Source organism: Miniopterus schreibersii (assembly GCF_964146895.1).
Source record: "Miniopterus schreibersii genome assembly, chromosome: 16".
NCBI classification, from domain to species: Eukaryota; Metazoa; Chordata; class Mammalia; order Chiroptera; family Miniopteridae; genus Miniopterus; species Miniopterus schreibersii.
In genome coordinates this window covers 22,668,416-22,690,033 of record NC_138116.1, presented here as the reverse complement: position 1 = coordinate 22,690,033, position 21,618 = coordinate 22,668,416, and the positions used below count along the sequence as shown (strand labels likewise).

Genomic DNA, 21,618 nt, shown 5'->3' with positions numbered 1-21,618 from the left:
TCTTCCATAAGATATTTGGACAGGGCCTCGGGGAGAGGATCATGCTTCACACCTTGATCACACTCTGGGTCAGGCCTTGTTTTGGGCTCTCTGTGTTTCACCCAGTCAAGGTAAGACCAGAGTTCTGCTTGGTCATAGTACGTCATTCATTTTGAGAATGGGTGGGGGTAAGGAGACAAAACAAGAGACTGAGGGACTGTAAGAGTGAAAGATATATATTTAAAGGGAAAGCAATATCAGAAAGAGGCAGAGGTGACCTGTGGGGCCCAGGCCACATTTTTTCCCATTAAAAAATCTCACTCAAAAGTCTAGCTTAATAAGGTCCCCATGGTCCCTGTGAACACCCGCCTCTGGATCCTAATGCCCACTAACAATGGCTTCATTCATCTTCCATCTTCTTCCATGTTTTCAGCACTTTCTGTTTTCATTCCTTCTTTTTCTCCCAATTCTATTTCCCCCAGTTCTTCCAACTCTCTTCTGACAACTTCTGAAAATTTCTCCTCTTGTCCTTCCAATTCCCCTTCTATGAATTCTGAGTTTTGTTGGTCCAGATCTGAAGGCCTCCTGTAAATTTCTCTTGATTCCCTTCTGCTCACTTCTGATACTTTCCCACCAGCTCCTTCTCCTGATCTTATGCCTAGTTCTCCGGACAGTCTCTGGGCAACACCTCCTGAGTCTCTCCCCATGGCTCCCAGTTCTTTTCTCCTTGTGGAGCTGGTTTTTTCTACTTTTTCTCTCTCCCCGTTTTCTTCTTGTCCATTCACTGTGATGGTCAGAGGTTCTTCGTTAGACAACTCATCTTCTGTATCTTTCTCACTCTCCGCCTGCTCTCTTTCCCACTGCTTCACCACCTTCTCGGGTTCATCTCTTACTCTTCTCACTCTTTCCTTCTCCTTTAGCAATGTTGCTGTTTTAGCCAATGCAGCAGCCTCTTCTGAAAAACAAGAGGAAGGAGGAGAGAAAGGTAGAAGTTTTTCCACCTCTGGGCCTGGGAGAACCCCAGCCTGTGGTGGCCTGTGCTTCTAAGAGAAGCAATCCTTTGCAAAAGGAGAGAAAGAACCTCATCCATTGCTGAGCACCAGCCCTGTTCCAGACATCGTGTGAGTTGCACAGATTATACCAATCATCGTCAGTGCATAGTGTCATAAAAGTGCATAGTGTCATTGATTCGAGTTTGCAGTCAAGGGACCTGAGATTGATAAAGAGAAATCACACACCATGATCACACGGCAAATCAATGCAGAGTCAGAATTTGAACCCAAGACAGTCTGCCCCCACAGCACATTCTCTTTCCCTACAAGAAATAACATAGGTACTGGGAAAGGACAGAAGGGGTGTTTTCTCCAGCACCCTCATTCTGCATTTCTCTTTGTCCCTGGGAAGCACATTTCATCATTTGTTGGGAGGTTCCCTGTAAAAGTATGAGCAAACTGCTAGCAGCAAGTTCAGCTGGAGAGCTATTTTACAACCAGAGGGATCCTTGCTCCTTGTGTTTGCCAGCTACAGAGAAAAGTCACCAATCCCTCTCCTCCTGAGTCACCCTCACATTCTCTTTCTGGGAGCCCCTGGTCTCTAAGGTGCTTATAGGGGCTCTCCATTCACGGAGGGGGGGGGGGGGGCTGCCATTTGGCAGTGAGGAAATATGCAATGCTGCCACCTGCTGTTCTGGGAGGGAAGTGCTCAGCAGCTGGCACTGGCCACAGGGCTTTTGGGATGAGTTTTCCCCGAGGGCACCTTCCCCAGCACATGGCCTGCCAAGGTTGGCAAGGGAGGTGTGAGGGAGGATGCTTGGAGCATCTGCCATTTCCCAGTTGTGTCCTTTCACATCTGTTGCTACTGTGGCTTCTGAGAACAGCTCCAAGGTCATGTGGGGCAGAGGCAGAGCCTCTCACTGAGGGGATCTGCCCACCACATGGCAGGTGCTGGATGATAAAGGTCTACTCAGGTGCCTGCAAACTCCACACCCAGCTCCCCACCACCATGCCTGGAACAGAGAGGGCTTTGGCCTTGGTGCCTGGAGGTGGCTCTGTCCTCTTGGCTGTACAGAGTAACTGAGATGTGGCTAGGGCACCACAGAAGGGCAGGCAGAGGCTGTCTTGTCACCAGGAACAGTGTAGAACCATGGTAAAAGCCTGGGTTTTAGAGCCAGGCTGCCCAAGACTGAAAACCACTGTGGGACTTCAACCCCTCTGCCTCCGTGTCATCCATAAAATCAAGTGAATAATAATACTTATTTCATAGTGTTCTTGCGGGATCAGGTGAGTCAGAACATAGTGTATAATGCCCGGAGAAGAGTGCCTGGCACATAGGCAGCACTGAATGGAGATCCGCTTCTCTCATCACCCATCCCCTCTAGATCCCCTCTAGAATCTGTCCCTAATGACTTGGTGCGGCCTGGGGGCCTGGAGTCCCAGCCATCTTCTTCCCTCACTTCCTGGAGCCAGGGAGTCAAAGGCCTCTTTACTCCCTGAGGCCTTGGGAGAAAGAATGTGATAAGGTAGATCGTCTTTTTGTGCCCCTCTGTTCCCCACCCCCACCCCTACCCTGCCCATGCTGGCCCCAAAGAGCAGTGCCATGCAGCAGGGGACAGTGTGGCTCTGAGTCAGACTGCTGTGTGACCCAGACAGATCACTCCACTTCACTCAGCCTTCATTGCCCCCCAAACAGTACCTACCTCCTAGGGTGGTGAGGACTGAATGAGATGCTTAACCCAGTGCCTAGCACACAGGACGATTCTTCCCCTTCGGAGCCTTCCCTATTTCCCCAGAGAAGTCAGAGCGCTTTGCCTGCGCTCATAGCAGAGCAGTTCCTCCAGTTCCGCCCTCACCTGCTGGAGCCCAGTCAGGGGCAACTATAATAGCCTGGCTTTCCCACTGGGCTGTGGGCTCCTCCAGGGCAGGGGCTGAGCCTCTGTCTCCCTCGAATCTTACACCTTCCTGGCATGTGACCAGTGCTCAGCAAATACTTGATGAATTCATTGAAGAAATGCAGGAGTGGGCTCTCTGGGCAGACAGCATGGGCTGAGCCGGAGGTGGGCTGAATTGCCCCAGGGAAAGGCTGGGGCTGCTGGCAGCACTGAAATCAAAGGGCTTGTAGACAGTGCTAAGCCCTGGGACTGGACAAGCTACTGGAAATTGCAGCTGGGACTGACAGAAGAGAATGCAGAGGGAAAATTCTGAAGCTGCTTGTCTCAGGGGCTCCAGGAACTCACCTTTTTCTTTCTTTTCTTTGAATAAATCCCTGTAGTTAGTTTTCTTCAGCTCATCGATGATGCCCTTGTTGGCATCGTCCAAAGCCTGTGGGTGGTAGAAGAGCCCATAAACTCTCATAACCCCTGTTCGGCACCTACACTTCCCCTTTCACCCAAGTCCCAACCCCAGGAGGCAGGGCTCTGCACTGACCCTGCCCCCTTCTTTGCTCCTGGCTCCTCTAAAGGCTCCTGCCTGAAGGTTAGTTGACACCTAGGGACTTGGAAATACCCAGGCTAAGTGATATGAGATACATGACTGCAGGGATCTCAGACTTCATTTCCCTTGGGCTTAGGCATGTATTTGGGAGGTGTGTGTATCTACTGATTTCCACCTTTTTACCTAAAGCTTCCTTTGGCTTCAGCCAATGCAAAGACACAATGCAAGTCCCTAAGGCCACAGCAGGGCAGCAAGCCAGGGAGGGAATCAGACACACTGCAGGGTGGGCCAGGGGCTTGCCTGCCTTCAGAGGGGCTTCCAGGATGGCTGCAGGTTCCCTGGGGGCCTGCAACTCAGCCTGCGCACATCTTGAGGGCAGGCTCTGCCTCCTTCCTTGTGACTTGCATGGGCGGAGCACCAGTAGGCACTCGGAACCATCTACTGAACGACCACCAGGCCTGGACACTCTTGTGCACTGTTGGTCTCCACCCTATGTTTGCCTTCCTGCCTGGAGATGCCCATCCAGGTGGGTAAAAGGTCAGGGACCTGGTCCCATGAGGAGTCACTTATGGCCATAGGGTTGTTTGACCCCACAGTCACTTCTCTGCCTCTCAACCTTTCAAATCCCTGCCCAGCCAAGGTGACCTCAAACCCTTCTTTATAGGAAAGCCCCAGCCCTGCCTCCCTGTTGGACCCTCTCACTCTGAATCCCCTGGTTCCTATTGCACTGGTCACAAACAAGGGGTTTTTGTTATAACTTTCCTGCTGACACCAAGCTTCCTGAGGGCCAGGACCTTGGTTGTCACCTTTGGGTTGGACAGCCCAGGCCGACTTGTGGTCAGCAAATACCACATTTAATTGCCATGCTATCTCTCTCCACATATTTGCAGGGCGATCAGGTGGAACAGGATTAATTGGGAGAGACCATGTGTGTGAACTGAGGAGCACATGGCTGGGCTTCAGTGAAGGGGAGCACTCTACCTCTGGAGGCCAGATATAAAGGCAACGTACACATTAAGGGAGCTGACCCCCTTGACAGAGAAAGAGAACAAGTGACAGGCCTAAGTCGCCCTGGGCCAGGTGAAAGCAGAGCATGCACTGCCATATGGTGGGGTCTTTGGGGGAGTGGTTTCTCCTCCATGACAGGGAAAAAGTGGTTTCACCATGGTCCTCACAAACCATGATCTTGCCCCCTAAAAATTAGAGTGGTTCAGGTGGCTTCCTTGCCATTCCTAGATCTTTGAGTCCAGGATGGTCCACTGACTGCCTGGGGTTCTTTACCCCTAGTCCTTCTGCCATCGTTACCTAACTCCTGGATACAGGCCAGGGTCTCCTTTTCTGCCTCCCACAGATCCCTCAGCACCTGCAGCCTCCGTGCCTTCAGCCTGGCCAGACCCTGCAATCCTTGTCCTTCAAAACCACCATGAGGGCCACCTCCAACCACAGCATTTTCAAGATGTCCATTCCCACGGTCCCTGCTCCCTTTGCTGAATGCCTGCGGCACCTCCAATGCGGTTCCCGGGCCACACCCCTCGTGCTGCCTCCGAGTTATGCAGTCTGGCCCCTTTCAACCACTGGGCAAGCTCCCGAGGGAGGACGAAGGCCTATTTCATTCACTCCAGCAGACGCCTACTGGGGTCCAGCTACGTGCTGGTGCTGCCTCTAGAATTTCGACATGGGACAGCTTAGGGGCAGCAGCTGGCCGGCGGCAGGAGGGGAGGTGGCCAGCAGATTCATGCTAAGCTGCCTGAGCATCTGCGAGGTCAGTGTGCTGACCCTACTGAGGTTGTCCATCTGCCTGGAGTGGCTCTGGAAGCAGAGGCTTCACCTGTGGTCTCTGCCTCCTGAAGCTGACAGTCTAGGCCAGCACCATCCAACAGAAATTTCTGCAAGGATGGGACTACCCGAGATCTGCACTGTGGCCGCAGCCACGTGTGGCTATGGAACACTGAAATGTGGCTAGTCTGACTGAGAAACTGAATTTTAAATTTAACTTTTAAGTTACTTTCATTTAAATAGCCGCACATGGTCAGCGGCTGCCTTATTGAGCAGCGCAGGTCAAGGCAAGTGAGCGAGGAGATCATACTGTATTTCCTGTGGTCTCCTGGAGGAGGGAGTATTTTTGAAACTGCAAGTCCTAAAATCAACTTAGGTCTCCACCAGCATTAAGTAAAAGAAAATGAAAAATAAAAAAGAATAAGGAATATTAGCGTTTGGAGTAAGGTAAATATGTTTTGTAAAACTTTCATTTCTACGTTTTGTTTATTTCAAATAAAATATGTGGCCCAGTCGCTGTGGCTCAGGGGTTGAGTGTCGACCCATGAACCAGGAGGCTGCGGTTCCATTCCTGGTCAGGGCACATGCCTGGGTTGCAGGCTTGATCCCCAGTAGGGGGCATGCAGGCGGCAGCCAATTGATGATCCTCTCTCATCACTGATGTTTTATCTCTCTCTCCCTCTCCCTGAGATAATAAATAAATAAGTATGGGTTGCTATATAAACTGATGGCAGTGGCAAACATTTGAAACCACTGCCCTACCTAGAATGTGCCCTGCAGTTGGTAGGTGATCAATGTTTGCGGAATGGCCACTGGGAAGGCTGAGGGGCTGGGGGCCCGCGCCCACGGCAGGCCCAGCTGGGGAGAGGCTTACGCTGATGATGGCCTGCTGTGCCTCGTTGTTGTGGACCAGCTTCGCTCTCTCCAGGGCCTTCTCAAAGTTGTTCACGGCCGACTCGAAGTCTCTCAACTTCACTGGAGAACAGAGGGCAGGCACAGCACAGGTAGGTGGTGACACTGTGTTGCATGATGTGGCTGCCCTGCAGGTGCCAGGTTCCCTCCCAGGGTAGTGACACACTTGTGTGAGCTGGAGTCAGCCCCAGGTTTCAGGCAGCATCACGGAGCAGCCCAGGATCACCCTTTCGATCACATTCCTGGGTCATCTCCCCACTAAGGACAGAACCTGGGAACCTGTGCTATGGAACCTCAGGCCATTCAAAGCGGTCAGTGAGCCCTGGCTGGTTTGACTCAGTGGTTAGAGTGTCAGCCCTCAGACCGAAGGGTCCCGGGTTCAATTCCTGAAAAGGGCATCTACCTCAGTTGCAGGCTTGATCCCCGGCCTGCGTTGGGGCATGTGCCAGAGGCAACCAATCCATGTGTCTCTCCGATGTTTTTCTTTCTCTCTCTCTCTCTCTCTCTCCCCCAATCTCTCTGAAAAGCAACAGAAAAAACAACAACAACAAAGGTGTCAGCGAGGGAAGGAGGCCTGTGCACACAGGACAGGGGACAACTCCATCTGGTCCCATCTTCAGATTGTCGCAAAGAGAAAATCCATATTTTTAAAGTGTTTGCTCAACTTTTTTAAAGAACTCTGTAGAGACCAAACAAAACATTGAAGGATTGGACGTGACTCATGGGCCAGCGGCTAGAACCCCAGCTCTCCGGAGCCCAGCTCCCACAGTCTGAACCCAGAAAGGAGGTGGATCCTCTGAGCTCACCCACCTCACCAGTTAGTGCTGGAGCTGGGACTGGAACGATTGACTGCTCTTTAAAAGAGCTTAAGTTCAGGAAGGAAAGAAAATTACTCGCCAGCCAGGCTGGGAATCCCACATTTCAGTTTCTTCACATACCACAGCTTCCTCTTATAACTGAATATACCCAAGATGCACGCCCCTCCCAAGAACTGCTTTGGGATCCATGGGGGAAGGAGGGCCTTGCGTCCGTCTGCAAGTCAAACTGCCAAAGGCTATTCCATTAGATAAGCAATTCAATGTGTAACTCAGAAAGTATATAGAGTCACAGTAAGTGGGGTCATATATACATATAACCCTTTAAAGGAGAGTCACAGTATTCATTGAGACCACCAAAAATGAATGTCAGTGTCATTCTGACACTGCAGGTCTGTAGACGAGTCATAACACTTATTAAAGAGAGTAAACACTAAAGGCTATTTTTTAATTGAATCTGTCACCTAAAGTTACCTTGATTCTGGAAGCTCTTTTCCCCTTGTTTCCCCTCTGCATGCACAAATCTACACATTTATGCCTACATTTTTGTTGAGCCATAAATAGGCTTTTCCAAGGCCTGTAACTTTCTCAACACTGTTAGAAACACTTATGAGAAGTTGATGAGAGGGCAGGAAGGAAGAAATTAGTATTTAGTGAGTGTTCACTAGTTGCCAGTTCCTGTTCTCAGTGCCTACACCCTTAAGTATCACTCTATTTCTTTACACCAACCCTACAGGTAGATACCACCATTATCCCTATTTACAGAGGACAAAACCGAGGCACAGAGTGGCACTTGTCCAAGCTCTGCCCCCTAGGCTGTGCTGCCTCTAGACTCCGGTGGCTCCCAGGCTGCTGCGTTTGTTTGTTTTAACTCCAGTGTGGGGGAACTGAGACCAGCAGTAGTGGCCTGGTTCTCCAGAGACCCTCAGGGCCCAATAAGTCCTCAAGAGTGGACTCAGGATAACATCCAACCTGAGGGGTACATCCTGTCGCCCCTTCAGCTTATACAGTGCCCTCCTAAGAACAGGAAATGTTTCTAGGCAAAGCCACCATAATCGTGTCTGTGATTTAGGTTTAAAGCTTTCTGTACTTTTCTCTTAGGAAAGAATCCATGATTTGTAACTAGGCCCATAAGGCCCTGTGGATCTGGCCCCACATCAACCTCCTTTCTCCAAACCTCCCTGGTCCCCAGGACCTCCAACTTACATTGGTCTCCTTCGGCTTATAAAATCGGCCCAGTTCCTGCCCACCTTCCTAAACACTGTTCCTTTGGCTGGACAGCTCTGTTCTCAGCTCTTAAAACAGCTGGTGTGTTCTCATCCTTAAAGTTTCTGCTTAAAAGTTATCTCTTCAGACAGGAGGGCAGGAAATTGTTATCAGTTTTGCTCCCTACTGTACCCCTAGAAGGTACCAAGTAAGTATTTGCAGCATGAATAAAGGAATGAATGATTATGCACCTGATCATAGCACTGGTCACAATTCCTCCCTCACTGGGGTCAGCTGGGTGCCTGGGGCAGGAGCAGCTTAGCACAGCTTTGCAAAGCCTGAGCTTTGGAGTCAGACAAAACTGGGTTCTAGTCCCAGCTCCATCGTCTATTAGCTTGTGACCTGGAGCCATTCCTTTTTACCTTTACATTGTGAAATATTTCAAATATACACACTGGTAAAAGGAGTAGTAAAATGAACCCCCATTACTCATCACTCAGCTTCAATAATTATCAAAATATTGCCGATCTTGTTTCATCTGTTTCTCCTTACCCCTGCCCCTTGCTGTGTGTGTGTGTGTTTTTAACAATTTCATTGAGATGTAATTCACATATTATAAAATGCATCCATTTCTAAGTATAGAGTTCAATGATTTTTAGTAAACTTATAGTTGTGCAAGGATCACCACAACCCAGTTTTAGAACATCTCCACAGACCCAAAAAGTTCCCTCGTGTGACCTGGAGCAATCTGCTGAAACGCTCACTGCCTCAGTTTCCACACATAAAATGAGGACAACACCGCCTACATCACTGGCTTGCAGTGATTCAATGCAAGAATGCAGATGTAAAGAGCACCAAGGCAACAGGAGGTGGCGCTGTTCTTTTGGTTTTGTTTTTTTTGGTTTTGTTACTCTTCACCAGAGGACTTCTTCCATTGATTTTTAGAGAAAGTGGAAGGGAGGGAGGGAGGGAGAGAGGAAGAAAGAGAGAGCCAGAGAGATGTGAGAGAGAGATATCGATTGGTTGCCTCCTGCATGCGCCCCTACCAGGGCTGAGGACCCAACCTGCATGCACCCCGGGTATGTGCCCTTGATTGGAAATCGAACCTGAGACTCTTTAGTGGGGGGCGGGGGGCGGCGGTGCAACACTCTAACCACTGAGCAATTCTGTCCTGCCAGGGCGAGGTTGGCGCTGTTTTGATGACCAGAGGGTTAGGTTGTGCTGGTTTGCAGCTGAGCTCCTCAAGAGCAGGGGCAGCTCTCAGGGTGCCCCAAGTCCTAACTGCGCTTAGCCCAAAGAAGGCACTTACCCTGGTCAAAATGGACAGGGTGGGCCGCACTCTCAGAGTCAGAATTCAAACGGGCGGGGGCACACAGGGATGCTAAGTTTGGCCCACAGGACTCCCAGCCTGGGAGTGGCAGCCGGGCCTGAGGGCTGGGGAAGATAGGATATCCTCTCTGAGCCTATACCTTGTGCCTGTGCCACCAGAACACTGGCATTCAGCTGCCACTCGATGTCCCCTTCTTCCTCGGCGCACTGCTGGGACTTCTCCCCGTAATTCTGGGCCTCCCAGGCCTGGTCCAGCTCCAAGTAGCAGCGGCCAATCTCATGGAACAACCAGGTCTTCTCCAGGGTGGTTTTCGCCAGAGGGATCTTCTCCTCCCACCTGGGGGTATGAAGCGCCAGGTCAGCTTCTTCCACTCTAACCCTGCCCTTGGCCACAGGAGGTCAAGGCCTCCTGCTGAGGGGCAGGATAAGAGCTGTCTCCAACCACCAGTTCTTTTAGATAACAAGTGATGCTAAGAAGCATTAACATTCTTTAAAACTTCCAAAACTATTTTGGAACATCTATGGGGTCAAATTTGATACAACAGTTGCAAATAATGTTTACAAAATATCATTTGAACTAACATAAAAAAAATGTTTAAGAATATTCTTAAGTACGAATAAGAAAAAAATCAACACGGAAAAAAGAATGGAATGAAAAAAAATCAATAAAAAAAGTTAAGAGTAGGATTACAGGCCCTGGCCGGGTAGTCAGATGGTTAGAGCATCGTCCTGATATGCCAAGGTTGTGGGTTTGATCCCCAGTCAGGGCACATACAAGAAGCAACCAATGATGCATAAATAAGTGAGACAACAAATCGATGTTTCTCTCCCCATCTTTCTCCCTTCCTTTCTCTCTCTAAAATCAATAAAATAAAAAATAAAATAAAGAATAGGATTAGAATTAGTGCTTGTCTTTGGGTGTGGGACTGAATAATTTTTCTTCTACTTTTCTATATTTTTCAAATTAATATTTTAATAATAAGCACATATTTACTATAAAACTTTTTATTATAAAAATATGTAGGTGGCACAGCCAGGCGTGGCTCAGCGGTTGAGCATCGACCTATGATCCAGGAGATTGTGGTTCGATTCCCGGTCGGGGCACATGCCCAGGTTTTGGGCTCTCTCCCCAGCGGGGGGCGTGCAGGAGGCAGCTGAGCAATGACTCTCTCATCATTGATGTTTCTATCTCTCTCTTTTCCTCTCTCTCAAATCAATATATATATATATATATATATATATATATATATATATGTAGATGAACTCTCATACTCCTCTGTCTTTTGGCACATAGACACCAGGAGCCATTCAGGAAACCAAATGATGTGTAGCAGAGATGAACAAGTAAGTCTATTTCAATCAAGCGATTAGGGACTGAAAGACATTTCTCTCTGCACTAAGTGAGTGGGCCCAAGGAGCTGGCTCACCCAGCCCAGGCTGGTCTCCAGGTCAGGCCTCCCCCAAAGTCTCCCTGGGGCTGAATCACCCCACTGGAGTAGGTCACTAGCCCCTGGGGCTGGACATCAGAAATCCGGCAGTTGGGTCACCTGGAGAGTTCAGACTCTGTTCCAGTGGACCCCACATGACCACAGAGTCACAGAATAGTATCAAAAGAGGTCCCAGACTCAACTGGTCCACCAATTCCTGAACTGGTCCAGGGTAAGGATCACTGGAGTGTTTGTCAAAAACAGATCCCTGAGCTCCAACCCGAACCTGCAATTCACATACCTAACAAATGCTCAAGGTGATTCTTGTCACTGGGACATTCTGAGAAAATGCTGATTCTAGTCTATTAATTAATTTAACTGATGAGCCCCTGAGTTTACAAAGTGGCTTTCCCATGGTTGCCTAGCAGAGCAAGGAGAAAAACTTGGGTCTTCTGGATGCCTCCTTGCCTGGCATCCTGGCCCCAGGCTGGGAGTCTGGTGTGAGGGTGGGAAGTCCTGGCCCCGAGGTGGGGAAAGGGCAGTCCTTGGTCACTCACGTATCAATGGCTTGCTGGAATTTCCCAACTCTGGCAAAAACCCTGCCAATATTGTCAAGGGCTCTCGACTTGGCATCAGGCAGGTCACTGAGGGGAAGAATCATGACAAGTTGTTCACTAGAAATCAGTCATTCTAGGCACTGTGGAAACAGAAAAGAAGTTAAAGACAGGGGCCCTGGCCTCAGGGACTCAGGGTCCAGTTTGAGGGACATGCCCAGCTGGCAGGGCTGACACACACAGGGCCTCCCATGCTCTGTAGCCAAGAATGAACATTATCAGGACCTTTCTGGAGGGCCATCAGTGAACAGCTTGCAAAGATGCCTCTTTGATCTAGTAATTCCCCTTCTAGGAACTTACCTCAAGAAAATAATGTGCCAGGCCGACGTGCCTCAGCGGTTGAGCATCAACCTAGGATCCAGGAGATCGAGATTCGATTCCCGGTCAAGACACATGCCTGGGTTTTGGGCTTGATCCCCAGCAGGGAGCATGCAGGAGGCAGTCAATCAATGACTCTCTCATCATTGACATTTCTATTTATCTCTCTCCCCCTCTCCCTTCCTCTCTCTGAAATCAATAAAGACACATTTAAAAATAAATAAATAAAAATTAAAAAATAAAGTGGGTTCTCTGTTATGGTGTCATGAATAAGTTGTAATATGTTAATTTATTTACAACAATAATATGTAATAAGATAACAGTAATGAGAAAGTAGGCAATCAAATCATCTAGAGTATTCGAAGAAAGAAATGAGGACTGGGATCATTAAAGAAGCTACTTAGGCAAGTTGGGACTTGAGCTGCACCCCAAGGATAATAGGCTCAGGGGAGGGGCACAGAGTGAGGGGCCTGGCTTATTAAAATTAGGGAGCACCTGGTGCATGCTCAACTCACAAATTAAGACTGGAGGCCCATTCATGGATGTTAAAGAGGAACTAACTTTGTTTAAGGAACATGTCTCTTTATTCAGCCACTTAGCATACATTTACTGCGTTCCCATTTGTGGCAGGTGCTGGAAAGAGAAACGGAATATAAAATAGTTTAATCCAGAGTCTAGAGTCTAATAGGGCAGACAGGATACACATGAGTGTTGAGAGAGACGGCAGAGCAGGGATTTCTAACTCACCCCTGGGGTGCAGGGAAGGCTTCCCAGAAGGAAGTCACTTATTTAAATTTTGAAGAATCAGCTGATGAAGAAAGGGCTAGCAAAAGAGAAGGCCCCTTTTAGGGATTAACAGGAGCAGAGCCACAAGGCGTTGGCTGGACACAGATCTTCAGGGGCCTGGAGAGAGCTGGGTCAAGAGAGACCAGGACAAGCCAGGTAAGGAGGGGCAGCAGAACTGGGCACTTGAACTTTATCCGACCATTGGATTTCTTTTGCACGGAAGGGCCAGCTGGGCAGCAGGAAATTCAGGTCAGAGGAAACAGGCAAGAAGCAGGAAAGGTCAGTGTGGATTGAGGTGTGGGAGAAAAACAGAAGGGAAAGAGGCAGCCTGGACAGGACCTGGGCGAGCTGAGCATGAGCAGTGATGGGAGGGAGGTGTCTGGAAAGCAGCCTGGGCTCCTTCTTGGAAACTGAGTGGCCAAAAGTGACATCCTCACAGATAGGAAACCCTGGAGCAAGAGGTTTGGGAGGGACATAAGGGATTCCACATTGCACAAGTTAAATTTGGAGTTCCTGTGGAACATGCAAGTGGAAATGTCTTGGAATTAGTTGGATATGCAGGTCTGGGGTTGGGGAGGGATTCTGGCCAGAAGTAAAAATTTATGTCTTTAGGACATGGGATATAGTTGGATCCAAATTACTTACTGTATGTACATATCATTTAATCCTCATAATCTCTGCAAATCGGTATTATTATGCCTTCAGTAGAGATGAGGAAACTGAGGTGAGCAACTTAATCAAATCTACATAGCCTCTGAGTGCCAGAGCCAAGAGTCAAAGTCAGGTCTGTCTCCAAAGCTGGTTGTTGCTGGTGGTTGTTTTTCCTACTTCTGGAATGGCCTATCTGTGATACTCCTGCTCAGCACAGTGTGGGCAGGCGAGAAATGAATTGGCAATGGACGGCATGCCTTCTTACTCTGATGAGTAAGAAGGAGAGGGTAGGAGGCAGGAATGTTCAGGAAATTCATTTTGAGCCAGATGGAGGACTGACATTAGAGGGCTTTACAGAGGTCGGTGCAGAGAGGGCCTTGAGTACCAAGCAAAGGCATTTGGTTTTAACCTGCAGGTAATGAGGGGCGAAGGCCTGTTTGTCAGCAAGGGAAGGAGTGTTGATAGATGAAAAGCAATGTGTCTCTGGAGGCGATGTGTGGCAGCAGCTGGGGGCAGGGAGAGCCCAGGGCCAACCCATGCATAGAAACAGGATGATGAGCCAGCCGGGGTGGCTCAGTGGTAGAGCATCGACCTATGATCCAAGAGATCACAGTTTGAATCCTGATCAGGACACATGCCCGGGGTTGGGGGCTCGATCCCCAGTCGGGGGCATGCAGGAGGCAGCCAATCAATGACTCTCATCATTGATATGTTTCTATCTCTCTCTCCCTTTCTCCCTTCCTCTCTCTGAAATTAAGAAAGACATATTAAGAAGGAAGGAAGGAAGGAAGGAAGGAAGGAAGGAAGGAAGGAAGGAAGGAAGGAAGGAAGGAAGGAAGGAAGGAAGGAAGGAAGGAAGGGTAGATGCTGGGCGACTGAAAGAGACTTAGAACTGTGGCGTAAGTAGGAACCAGGTAGGAGAAAGTCACAAATGACTCCAAACCAGAGCAGGCCATCAAATTTGAAGAGTTGGTTCCTGGGAGAGTTGATATTCCTGTTACTGTGGATACACAGAAATGTCCTGAGGTCTTCATATGTACTCTGCATGCCGTCCTCCCTCCCACCCTATCAGGTGGGGCTATTGCTATGTCCATCTGACAGAAGAGACACCAAGGTTGAGGGAGGTTAAGTGCCTTACCTAAGGTCCCAGGGCTGGGAGATACAATTCCGAAGCTCAGGTTGGCCGGACTCCAGAGGCCAGGCACTTGGTCAGCACCATGATTTGCCAGGCCCTGGTTGGATCTGACTCCTGCCCATTGATCCAGCCTCCTCTTGCCCACTCTTGCCCTGGCAACACCCTGTCCTCTCCACCTTACGCTTCCTCCTGCCTGCTTCCGTGCCTTCCCACAGGCCATATAAAGTGTTCCCCAATAGCCAGTGAAGTGCTCCTGAAATACACTGCTCATAGCATTGGGTCTTATATTTTTCCTTCATGACCCTTATTATTATGGCAATTTGTTAGCTATGTCACTTTTTCTTTCACACCTGGAAGGAAATGACCCTTGTGTCTGGTCACTGTTGTGCTCCCAATGCTAGCAGCACCTGGCACACCTGGGGTTGAGGAATGCTTGCTGACATGGTGTAAGAATGAAAATATCCCTATGAGTCAGACCACTGGGAGCTTTTTAGAGTTTTGGGCCAGTGCCCTCCTCTTTGTGGCAAAAAAACCTGACAGTCTTGTTCTGCCCCTTACTCTCAGTCCTGGGCAGGTGGTTCCTCCCTCCTCGGGAACTACCTCAGGCATGCTGGGCAGAAAATGGGAGCTCAGCCACCAGCAGCCTTGGCAAAAGGCCGAGCTGTATGGTCCAGTCCAACTCCTGCAGGCCCCTGGGCCTGGGCCTCCCAGCCTCCCAGGGACTCACTATTCCTTGGCGATCTCCAGGTCTTTTCTGTGGCTCTGCAGGGCTGCTACCATCTGCCCCAGCTCAATCTGTGCATTCCCTATGCAGCTGTACAAGTTCCCAAGCAGCTCATCCTTGTTGGGCACCTCTTCTTTGTTCCATTCCAGCACCTTCTTCAGCACTTTCTCAGCTTTCTGAAGGCTCCCTTGGGCGCTGCCGCTGGTCAGCACTGGGGAGGGAGCGCGGTGGTGTGGATGTGGGAGCAGCCTCTTTGCGGCTGAGGGGAGAACCTCCCTCCCCCCAGACGCCACCCACAGTCCAGGGAAGCCAGGGGCTCAGGGTATTCTGTAGCTCTCTCCCCACCCGGCAAAGTCCCCCCCCCCTCTGAGAACAGCACCCACGCATGTCAATGTCCTCCAGGCTCTTGAGGATGTATCGCGCCGTCTGCGAGGGCCGGCGCTTGCGGTTCCGCAGCCATTTCTCTTGCATCAGCTTGCGGTCGCGCTCCCTGGCATAGATGGGCTTCTGCTGCCTCCAGAAGTTACTGCGGGAGTCCAGGTAGTTGATGCCCGTCATGATGAGGTCCTCCACGGTCAGGCCGTGCTTGATGGTGCCTTTGATCAGGTCTGTGGGGAAGGGTATGAGGAGGAACCAACCAGAACAGGCATCTAAGGGAGTTGCCTCCTCTTGCCTCTGGGTCCCCATTTCAGGGCCCCCTGGGAAGCTCTGCCTGGAGTTGCAGAAACAGTGAGCAAAGCAAGAGCACATGGGTGGCAGAGTGGGTCTATCTGGGCCTAGATGAGGCCCGAGCTCCCCCTTTCAGGCATTCTCGCAGTACAGAATTTAGTGCATAGGCCTCTTATGGTGAGATAAGAGGAGCTACCATAAGGGGCAGCTGGTGGATAGCCCCAGCCTTCAGGGCTCCCCCATTTCAAGTAGTGTTCTCAGAGAAGACAGTCTAAATGCATGACCTGGCTCAGGTTGCCAGTGCCAAGTGATTCCCTAGGTGCAAAGTGGGCCAGTGTAAGCTAGGAACTGGAGGGGTATGCCCAGGTCCTGCCCACCACCTGAGCAGAGGTTAGAGCTGGTGGCAAAGCTGTAAGGCCAATTGGGGTAATGTTCAGGCCACCTGTTCCCTCCACAGAAGCTCTTCTGGAGGAGGGAAGCATTCAGGCCTGTTATGGAGATGTGCCAGCAGTTAGCTGCCCCCCTGTGACACAGACCTGCAAGGAATCCTGCAGATGACCTTGGAAGTCAGCTCTGGAGAAAAGTCATCTGATTCAAGGGTGATCCCTGCTCAGGCTTATCAGCTAATGGCAATACCCCCATCCTGCATGTTTATGTGAGGCTTTCATTTCCAGCCTCCATCCTATTTCCTGTCACTGCCAGCACAGCACAGTGTGTTTGAAAGAGCGTTGGACCAGAGGTTAGGAGGCCTGGGCTCTGGCATCAACTCCACCATTAACTTGCTTGTCACTTAGAACAAGTTACTCCCCATTTGGGGTCTCTCTTTCCTTATCTATAAAAGGAAGGTTTGTACCAGACGAGGTGTGGGACATTCTAGTATTAGTGCCCTAGGACGCCTCCCAATTGGATTCCTTTGCTCTTTGTATTTATTGAAGGCCAAGGGGATAGGTGGTAGAGGAATCCAAATCTTTGGAGTCCCTTCCCGGGGTAGCATAGTGCTCAAGAGCACTGGTTCTGAAATTCAACTTCCTGGATTCACATCTGAAAGCTGTGTCACTGCTTACCTATGCATGACCTTAGGTGACCTAACCTTTCTGTGCCTCAGTTTCCTCATCTGTAAAATGAGAGTAAAACCTGTCCATAGGAGCATATCGGCTAATATTATATGATAGACTCTGCCTCTGCCTCGTGCGTTAAGCACCCACCCGATTCCCTTTGCCCCGGTCCCTGTTGCAAACAAAGTATCGGAAACCTCCATCCAACAGGAGCTTCTCCAGATACTCCTTGTCCACATAGAGCTCGCCTAGAAGCTGGCGGACAGTCTTCTCGCTCTTCAACGAGCCCCTCCGCTTGGTCTCTCTCTTGGTGTGGTGGTATAAGAGCTGTTTCATGGGATGCGGCTTCTGCAGGGCTTTCATATTCTGGGAAAATGGAGCAACACCCGACAGAGCCTCAGCAAGGAGCACAGAGAATCCAGGGACCCAGAGTCTGTGATCCCAAATTCTTCCTCCAGGACCTCCCTGTGGGCAGAGACCCATGGAGTGTTTCTGGCCCAGGAACAGCTAGACTGCTGGGACCCCTCTAGAGCTGGGGCAGAATCCCATGGCTGCCTGTGATGGGTAGAAGCTAGTTGTTCCCAGGCAACAGGGCCACTAAAACGTGTGCACCTCAGGCACATGTGGCCTCTTCCCTTGAGGGGATAGATCATCAGAACCAGGGCCCCTACCTCAGCCTGCTTGCTTAAGAAGGAGAGGTCTCCTTTGTTCTCCAGCTTAATCGAAGAAGGACCTGTAAGGACAGAAGCTGGGGCTCAGTTCCACCAGGCCCCCAGCATGACCTCTCACATATTTTTATGTAGAAATGGTTCCCTTTGGCAGGGGGATGGTGGGCATGGTTGCAAAGTTGGCTCAGAGCCAGCCTGGCAGGCAAATGGTTCGTCATGTTTGGTGTAATACTCTTGTAGGAGTTAGGCAAGGTCCCTGCTAGCCCAAGGCCGTGGCAGCCAGATTTCCAACCAAAGGGAGCTCTCCATTCCATCCATTTCCATACCCAGCCATCCACACTGGCACACTCTCTCTCTCCTTCCTCCTCCCTCCCCTGACACAAGGTCAGCTCTTGGTGCACAGATGGTAAAGAAGAAGTGAGAGATTAGGGAAGACTAGGCTCAGGGCTCCATCCTACTGTATGACACCAGGCCAAAAATGGGCACTTATCTCACTCATCTGACTTGGGGTGAGTGAGACAGCCCTTATCTGGTATTGAGGATAACCAGCTGTTGTAGTGCTCAGTACAGTGGATCAGGGATTGGTTCTCCTAGTGAACAGTTCCTAATCCTCAACAAAATCAGCGGCAGCCAACTCCAAGCATGAGACTCCCTGTAGGCCTCTTAGTGGTCACCACCCAAGGCACCCAGGCCTTCCTCCAAACCTAAGAATTCTAAGAGACTTCCTGGATAAGGGCATAGGCCCCATGGTCACTCACTTCCCACTGAGTTGTTGATGGCTTCCTGGGCTTTCTGAATTCCAACTTTGAATTCCCGATCAGGGCGCAGCTTATAACCTCGATGATAGAACACCAAGGCAAACTCGAAGTCTCCCATTGTGTACAGGGTCTCCGCCTTTTGTAAAATGCCCTGAAATGAGAGGAAGTCAAATCGAGGTGGACAGACAAGGCCTTATAGGACTCAGGTGTGGTGGACCAGAAGGGGCCCGGGCTGGGGTCAAGGTTGGGATACTGAGGCAGGGAGGTAGGCAAGTGACCTATGAAGGAACAGAAAATGGCATCAAACTCTAGGTGGTCTGGCTGGTTCATCTACACTTCTAACCAGAGGTTGCTGCAGACAATGGCAGTGGTGAAAGCAAGATAGGGTTCTCCACCCATACAGTCACCTTACAGAAAGTTGGGTCGCCCTGGAGTGAAGCCTCAGCATCGTTCAGGGATTTTTCTAACTCTCCCATCTTCAGGAAGCACTTGGAGCGGGCAACCAGGCAGTTCTTGTCTCCATTCTGAAGGTGAAGAGCCTGAGAAAGGAACCACTCAGGTTGACAGGTACTACGCAGGGAGGGCAAGGTCAAAGCTGGATTGGAAAAAGCCACCCAAACTCTCCTGCCAGAGTTTCAAGGGGTGTCCTCGGGGCAGCAAACAGGTCTTTGGATCTTATGCGAAAAGCAGCACATAATCATTCTTCGCTTAGTCAACTCGATTATCTGCAAGTGGCTCATCTTAAACAAGATCAAGTCACAAGCTAGTGTGGAAGCCACTGGTGAAATGTGAGAATATATTGCTCTGTGGATATAACGAATTCCCTGAGTGTCTGGGATTCCTCCAGACGACTCAGACAATAGATTCTTTTTGTGTGTGGGGGGGTTTTAAAAAATATGTCTTTATTGATTTCAGAGAGAGGAAGGGAGAGGGAGAAAGAGATAGAAACATCAATGATGAGAGAGTCATTGATCGACTGCCTCCTGCACACCCTCGACTGGGGATCGAACCTGCAACCCTGGCATGTGCCCTGACTGAGAATCAAACCACGATCTCCTGGATCCTAGGTCGATGCTTAATCACTGAGCTGGGCCTGGCTGGGCCAGACAACAGATTCTTAGGATCTGTTTGGGGCATATCAAATTCAACCACAAACCTGAAATGGCTGCACAACACACTCAAAACACATTCCAAAGGCTAAGCACTCTGAAAGCTAACAAAATGGATTCTAGGACAATCTGCTACCTGAGTTATCTATTCCATTAGCCCTCTTTTTTTTTACATAGCTTATTGTGAATGAATCACTGTTTCAGGTGATTAAGATGAAAATGCCAGCAAAACTGAAGCTGTGATTTTGGCTCTAAAGTGGGAGCAGCACCCGGCTGGCGTGGCTCAGCAGTTGAGTGTTGACCTATGAACAAGGGGGTCATGGTTTGATTCCCAGTCAGGGCACATGCCAGGGTTGTAGATTCGATCCCCAGTAGGGGGCATGTAGGAGGCAGCCGATCAATGAGTCTCTCATCATTGATGTTTCTAACTCTCTTTCCCTCTCCCTTCCTGTCTCTGAAATCAATAAAAACATATTTAAAAATAAATAAATAAAGTGGGAGCAGCCCTGGCCGATTTGGCTCAGTGGTTAGACCGTCGGTCCGCGAACCGAAGGGTCAAGGGTTCCATTCCTGGTCAACAGCACATACCTCGGTTGCAGGCTCTATCCTCTGCTCTGGTCAGGGCACATGCGGGAGGCAACCAATTCATGTGTCTCTCTCATATCAATGTTTCTCTGTCTCGCCTGGCCAGGTTGAGCATTGACCTAGGGTCCAGGAGATCGAGGTTTCATTCCCTGTCAGGGCACATGCCGGGGTTTCAGGCTCGATCCCCAGCAGGGGGCGTGCAGGAGGCAGCTGATCATGACTCTCATCATTGATGTTTCTTTCTATTTCTCCCGCTCTCCCTTCCTCTCTCTGAAATCAATAAAGATTAAAAAAAAAGTTTCTCTGTCTCTCTCCCCCTTCCTCCCTCCCCTCCAATAATGGAAGAAATAGCCTCTGGTGAGGATTAATAAACAAACAAACAGTGGGAGCAGAACTCTTCCTTTACTCCCCATGTCCTCTTCTTTTGTTGGAGATCATTGCCATAGTCTGTGGTATACTGTCTTTCCTGAGGCATCAGCCTGATTCACTCCTTTCTAAGACCTTCCCACTTTTCCAAGAAGTGGAAGTAGCTACTCTATTTCATGGAGAAAAAAAAAACAAAAAACCCACTTCTCATCCAAAGCTATCTTCCCTCAAGGTGTTCTTTTCTCTCTGCCTGAACTCAACTGTTGGCCCATCTGGTCAATCATTTCTGGTGGTAGGTAATGGAAGGGATAAAAGATTCTGGGTAGCAATTGAGAAGCTTGAGTTTAGGGGGAGCCTCGGGACTGGTTGAAGAGAGCTACTTTGCCACTCCATTTGGAATAGGAAGCGGGCTATTTGTTGTAAAAGAAATTGTCATAAGAACATCTAATAGCTTACTCTCGAAGGAGTATCATCTGGTGATTAGCACCTCAGAACTGGAGTCTGAGTGCCTGGGGTTGAATACTTCCTCTGAGACTTGCAAGTTTGGTGATCTTGGGCATGTTACTCAACTTCTTTATCAGTTTCCTTATCTCTAAAATTGAGTAATAACAGTACCTCCCCCATAGGCTTGTACTGCGTTTAGCAGTATGGCTGGTATCCTAAAACAGCACTTAATCCCCTTAAGGTGGGTGGAGCAATTGATACTAAGGTTATGCATGATATTGCTAGTTATCTACTGACCACCGTCCATAAGCAACTGAGACTTCACTTCTGTAAGAAGTCTCTCAGCCAGTCTCCTGGCCAGTGGTTGGGAAATTGGGCCTGTAGAAAGAGGCCAGTCAACCACCAAACATTTGAGTTAAAAAGAAGTCACTGTCGTCGCACAGAATGGTTATTAAGAATGAGGCAGAAAGCAGGTAGGAATTGGTAGAAAATGGCTCAGCAGGAGCTTATCTGTCACAGTGGTGCATGGATCAGGGACAAGAGAATAGAAACGTTAGGGTCGTGCAGGCCTTATCAGGACCTCAGCGTTATCAGCCATCCTAAGGGATGACGGGTGATGGGTAGGTTCAGAGCGGGACTCACGTTGCTGAAGCTATGGGCAGCTTTAGAGAACTCCCCGCAGAGATAGAGCCGCTCGCCCTCCGCCATGTAAGAGGAAAAGGTGCTTCGCAAGCTGTCAGTTTCTTGGTCCGACATGATGACGGGATTCGGAGGCGCCGAAGCGGAGAAAGGGAGGAAAAGAAGCCGGAGAACCTCGGTCTGTCTAGTGGCAACGCCGTCTCTTAGCAACCGGAATACACAAAG

At 49.6% G+C, this 21,618-nt stretch overlaps 1 protein-coding gene across 1 annotated transcript; it reads right to left on the bottom strand.

The window, feature by feature from the left end:
- Positions 1-194: 194 nt before the first annotated feature.
- ODAD4 (outer dynein arm docking complex subunit 4) lies at positions 195-21,595 on the bottom strand. The gene is made up of 12 exons (XM_081161750.1): positions 21,397-21,595; positions 18,658-18,789; positions 18,251-18,401; positions 17,496-17,557; positions 17,022-17,190; positions 15,484-15,708; positions 15,104-15,311; positions 11,430-11,516; positions 9,586-9,782; positions 6,058-6,158; positions 3,212-3,296; positions 195-934 (listed from the first exon to the last, which is right to left on the bottom strand). The coding sequence occupies exons 1-12, from the start codon at positions 21,508-21,510 to the stop codon at positions 384-386; spliced, it is 2,082 nt and encodes a 693-aa protein (XP_081017876.1). The 5' UTR covers positions 21,511-21,595; the 3' UTR covers positions 195-383.
- Positions 21,596-21,618: the final 23 nt, after the last annotated feature.

Excerpts from the sequence above, each read along its gene's own strand:
- ODAD4 (XM_081161750.1), bottom strand. The coding sequence starts at position 21,510 with ATGTCGGACCAAGAAACTGACAGCTTGCGAAGCACCTTTTCCTCTTAC. Across the intron at positions 17,558-18,250 it reads CATCAACAACTCAGTGGGAA|GTCCTTCTTCGATTAAGCTG; the intron begins GTGAGTGACCAT and ends CTGTCCTTACAG. Across the intron at positions 935-3,211 it reads CAAAGAAAAGAAAGAAAAAG|AAGAGGCTGCTGCATTGGCT; the intron begins GTGAGTTCCTGG and ends CTTGTTTTTCAG.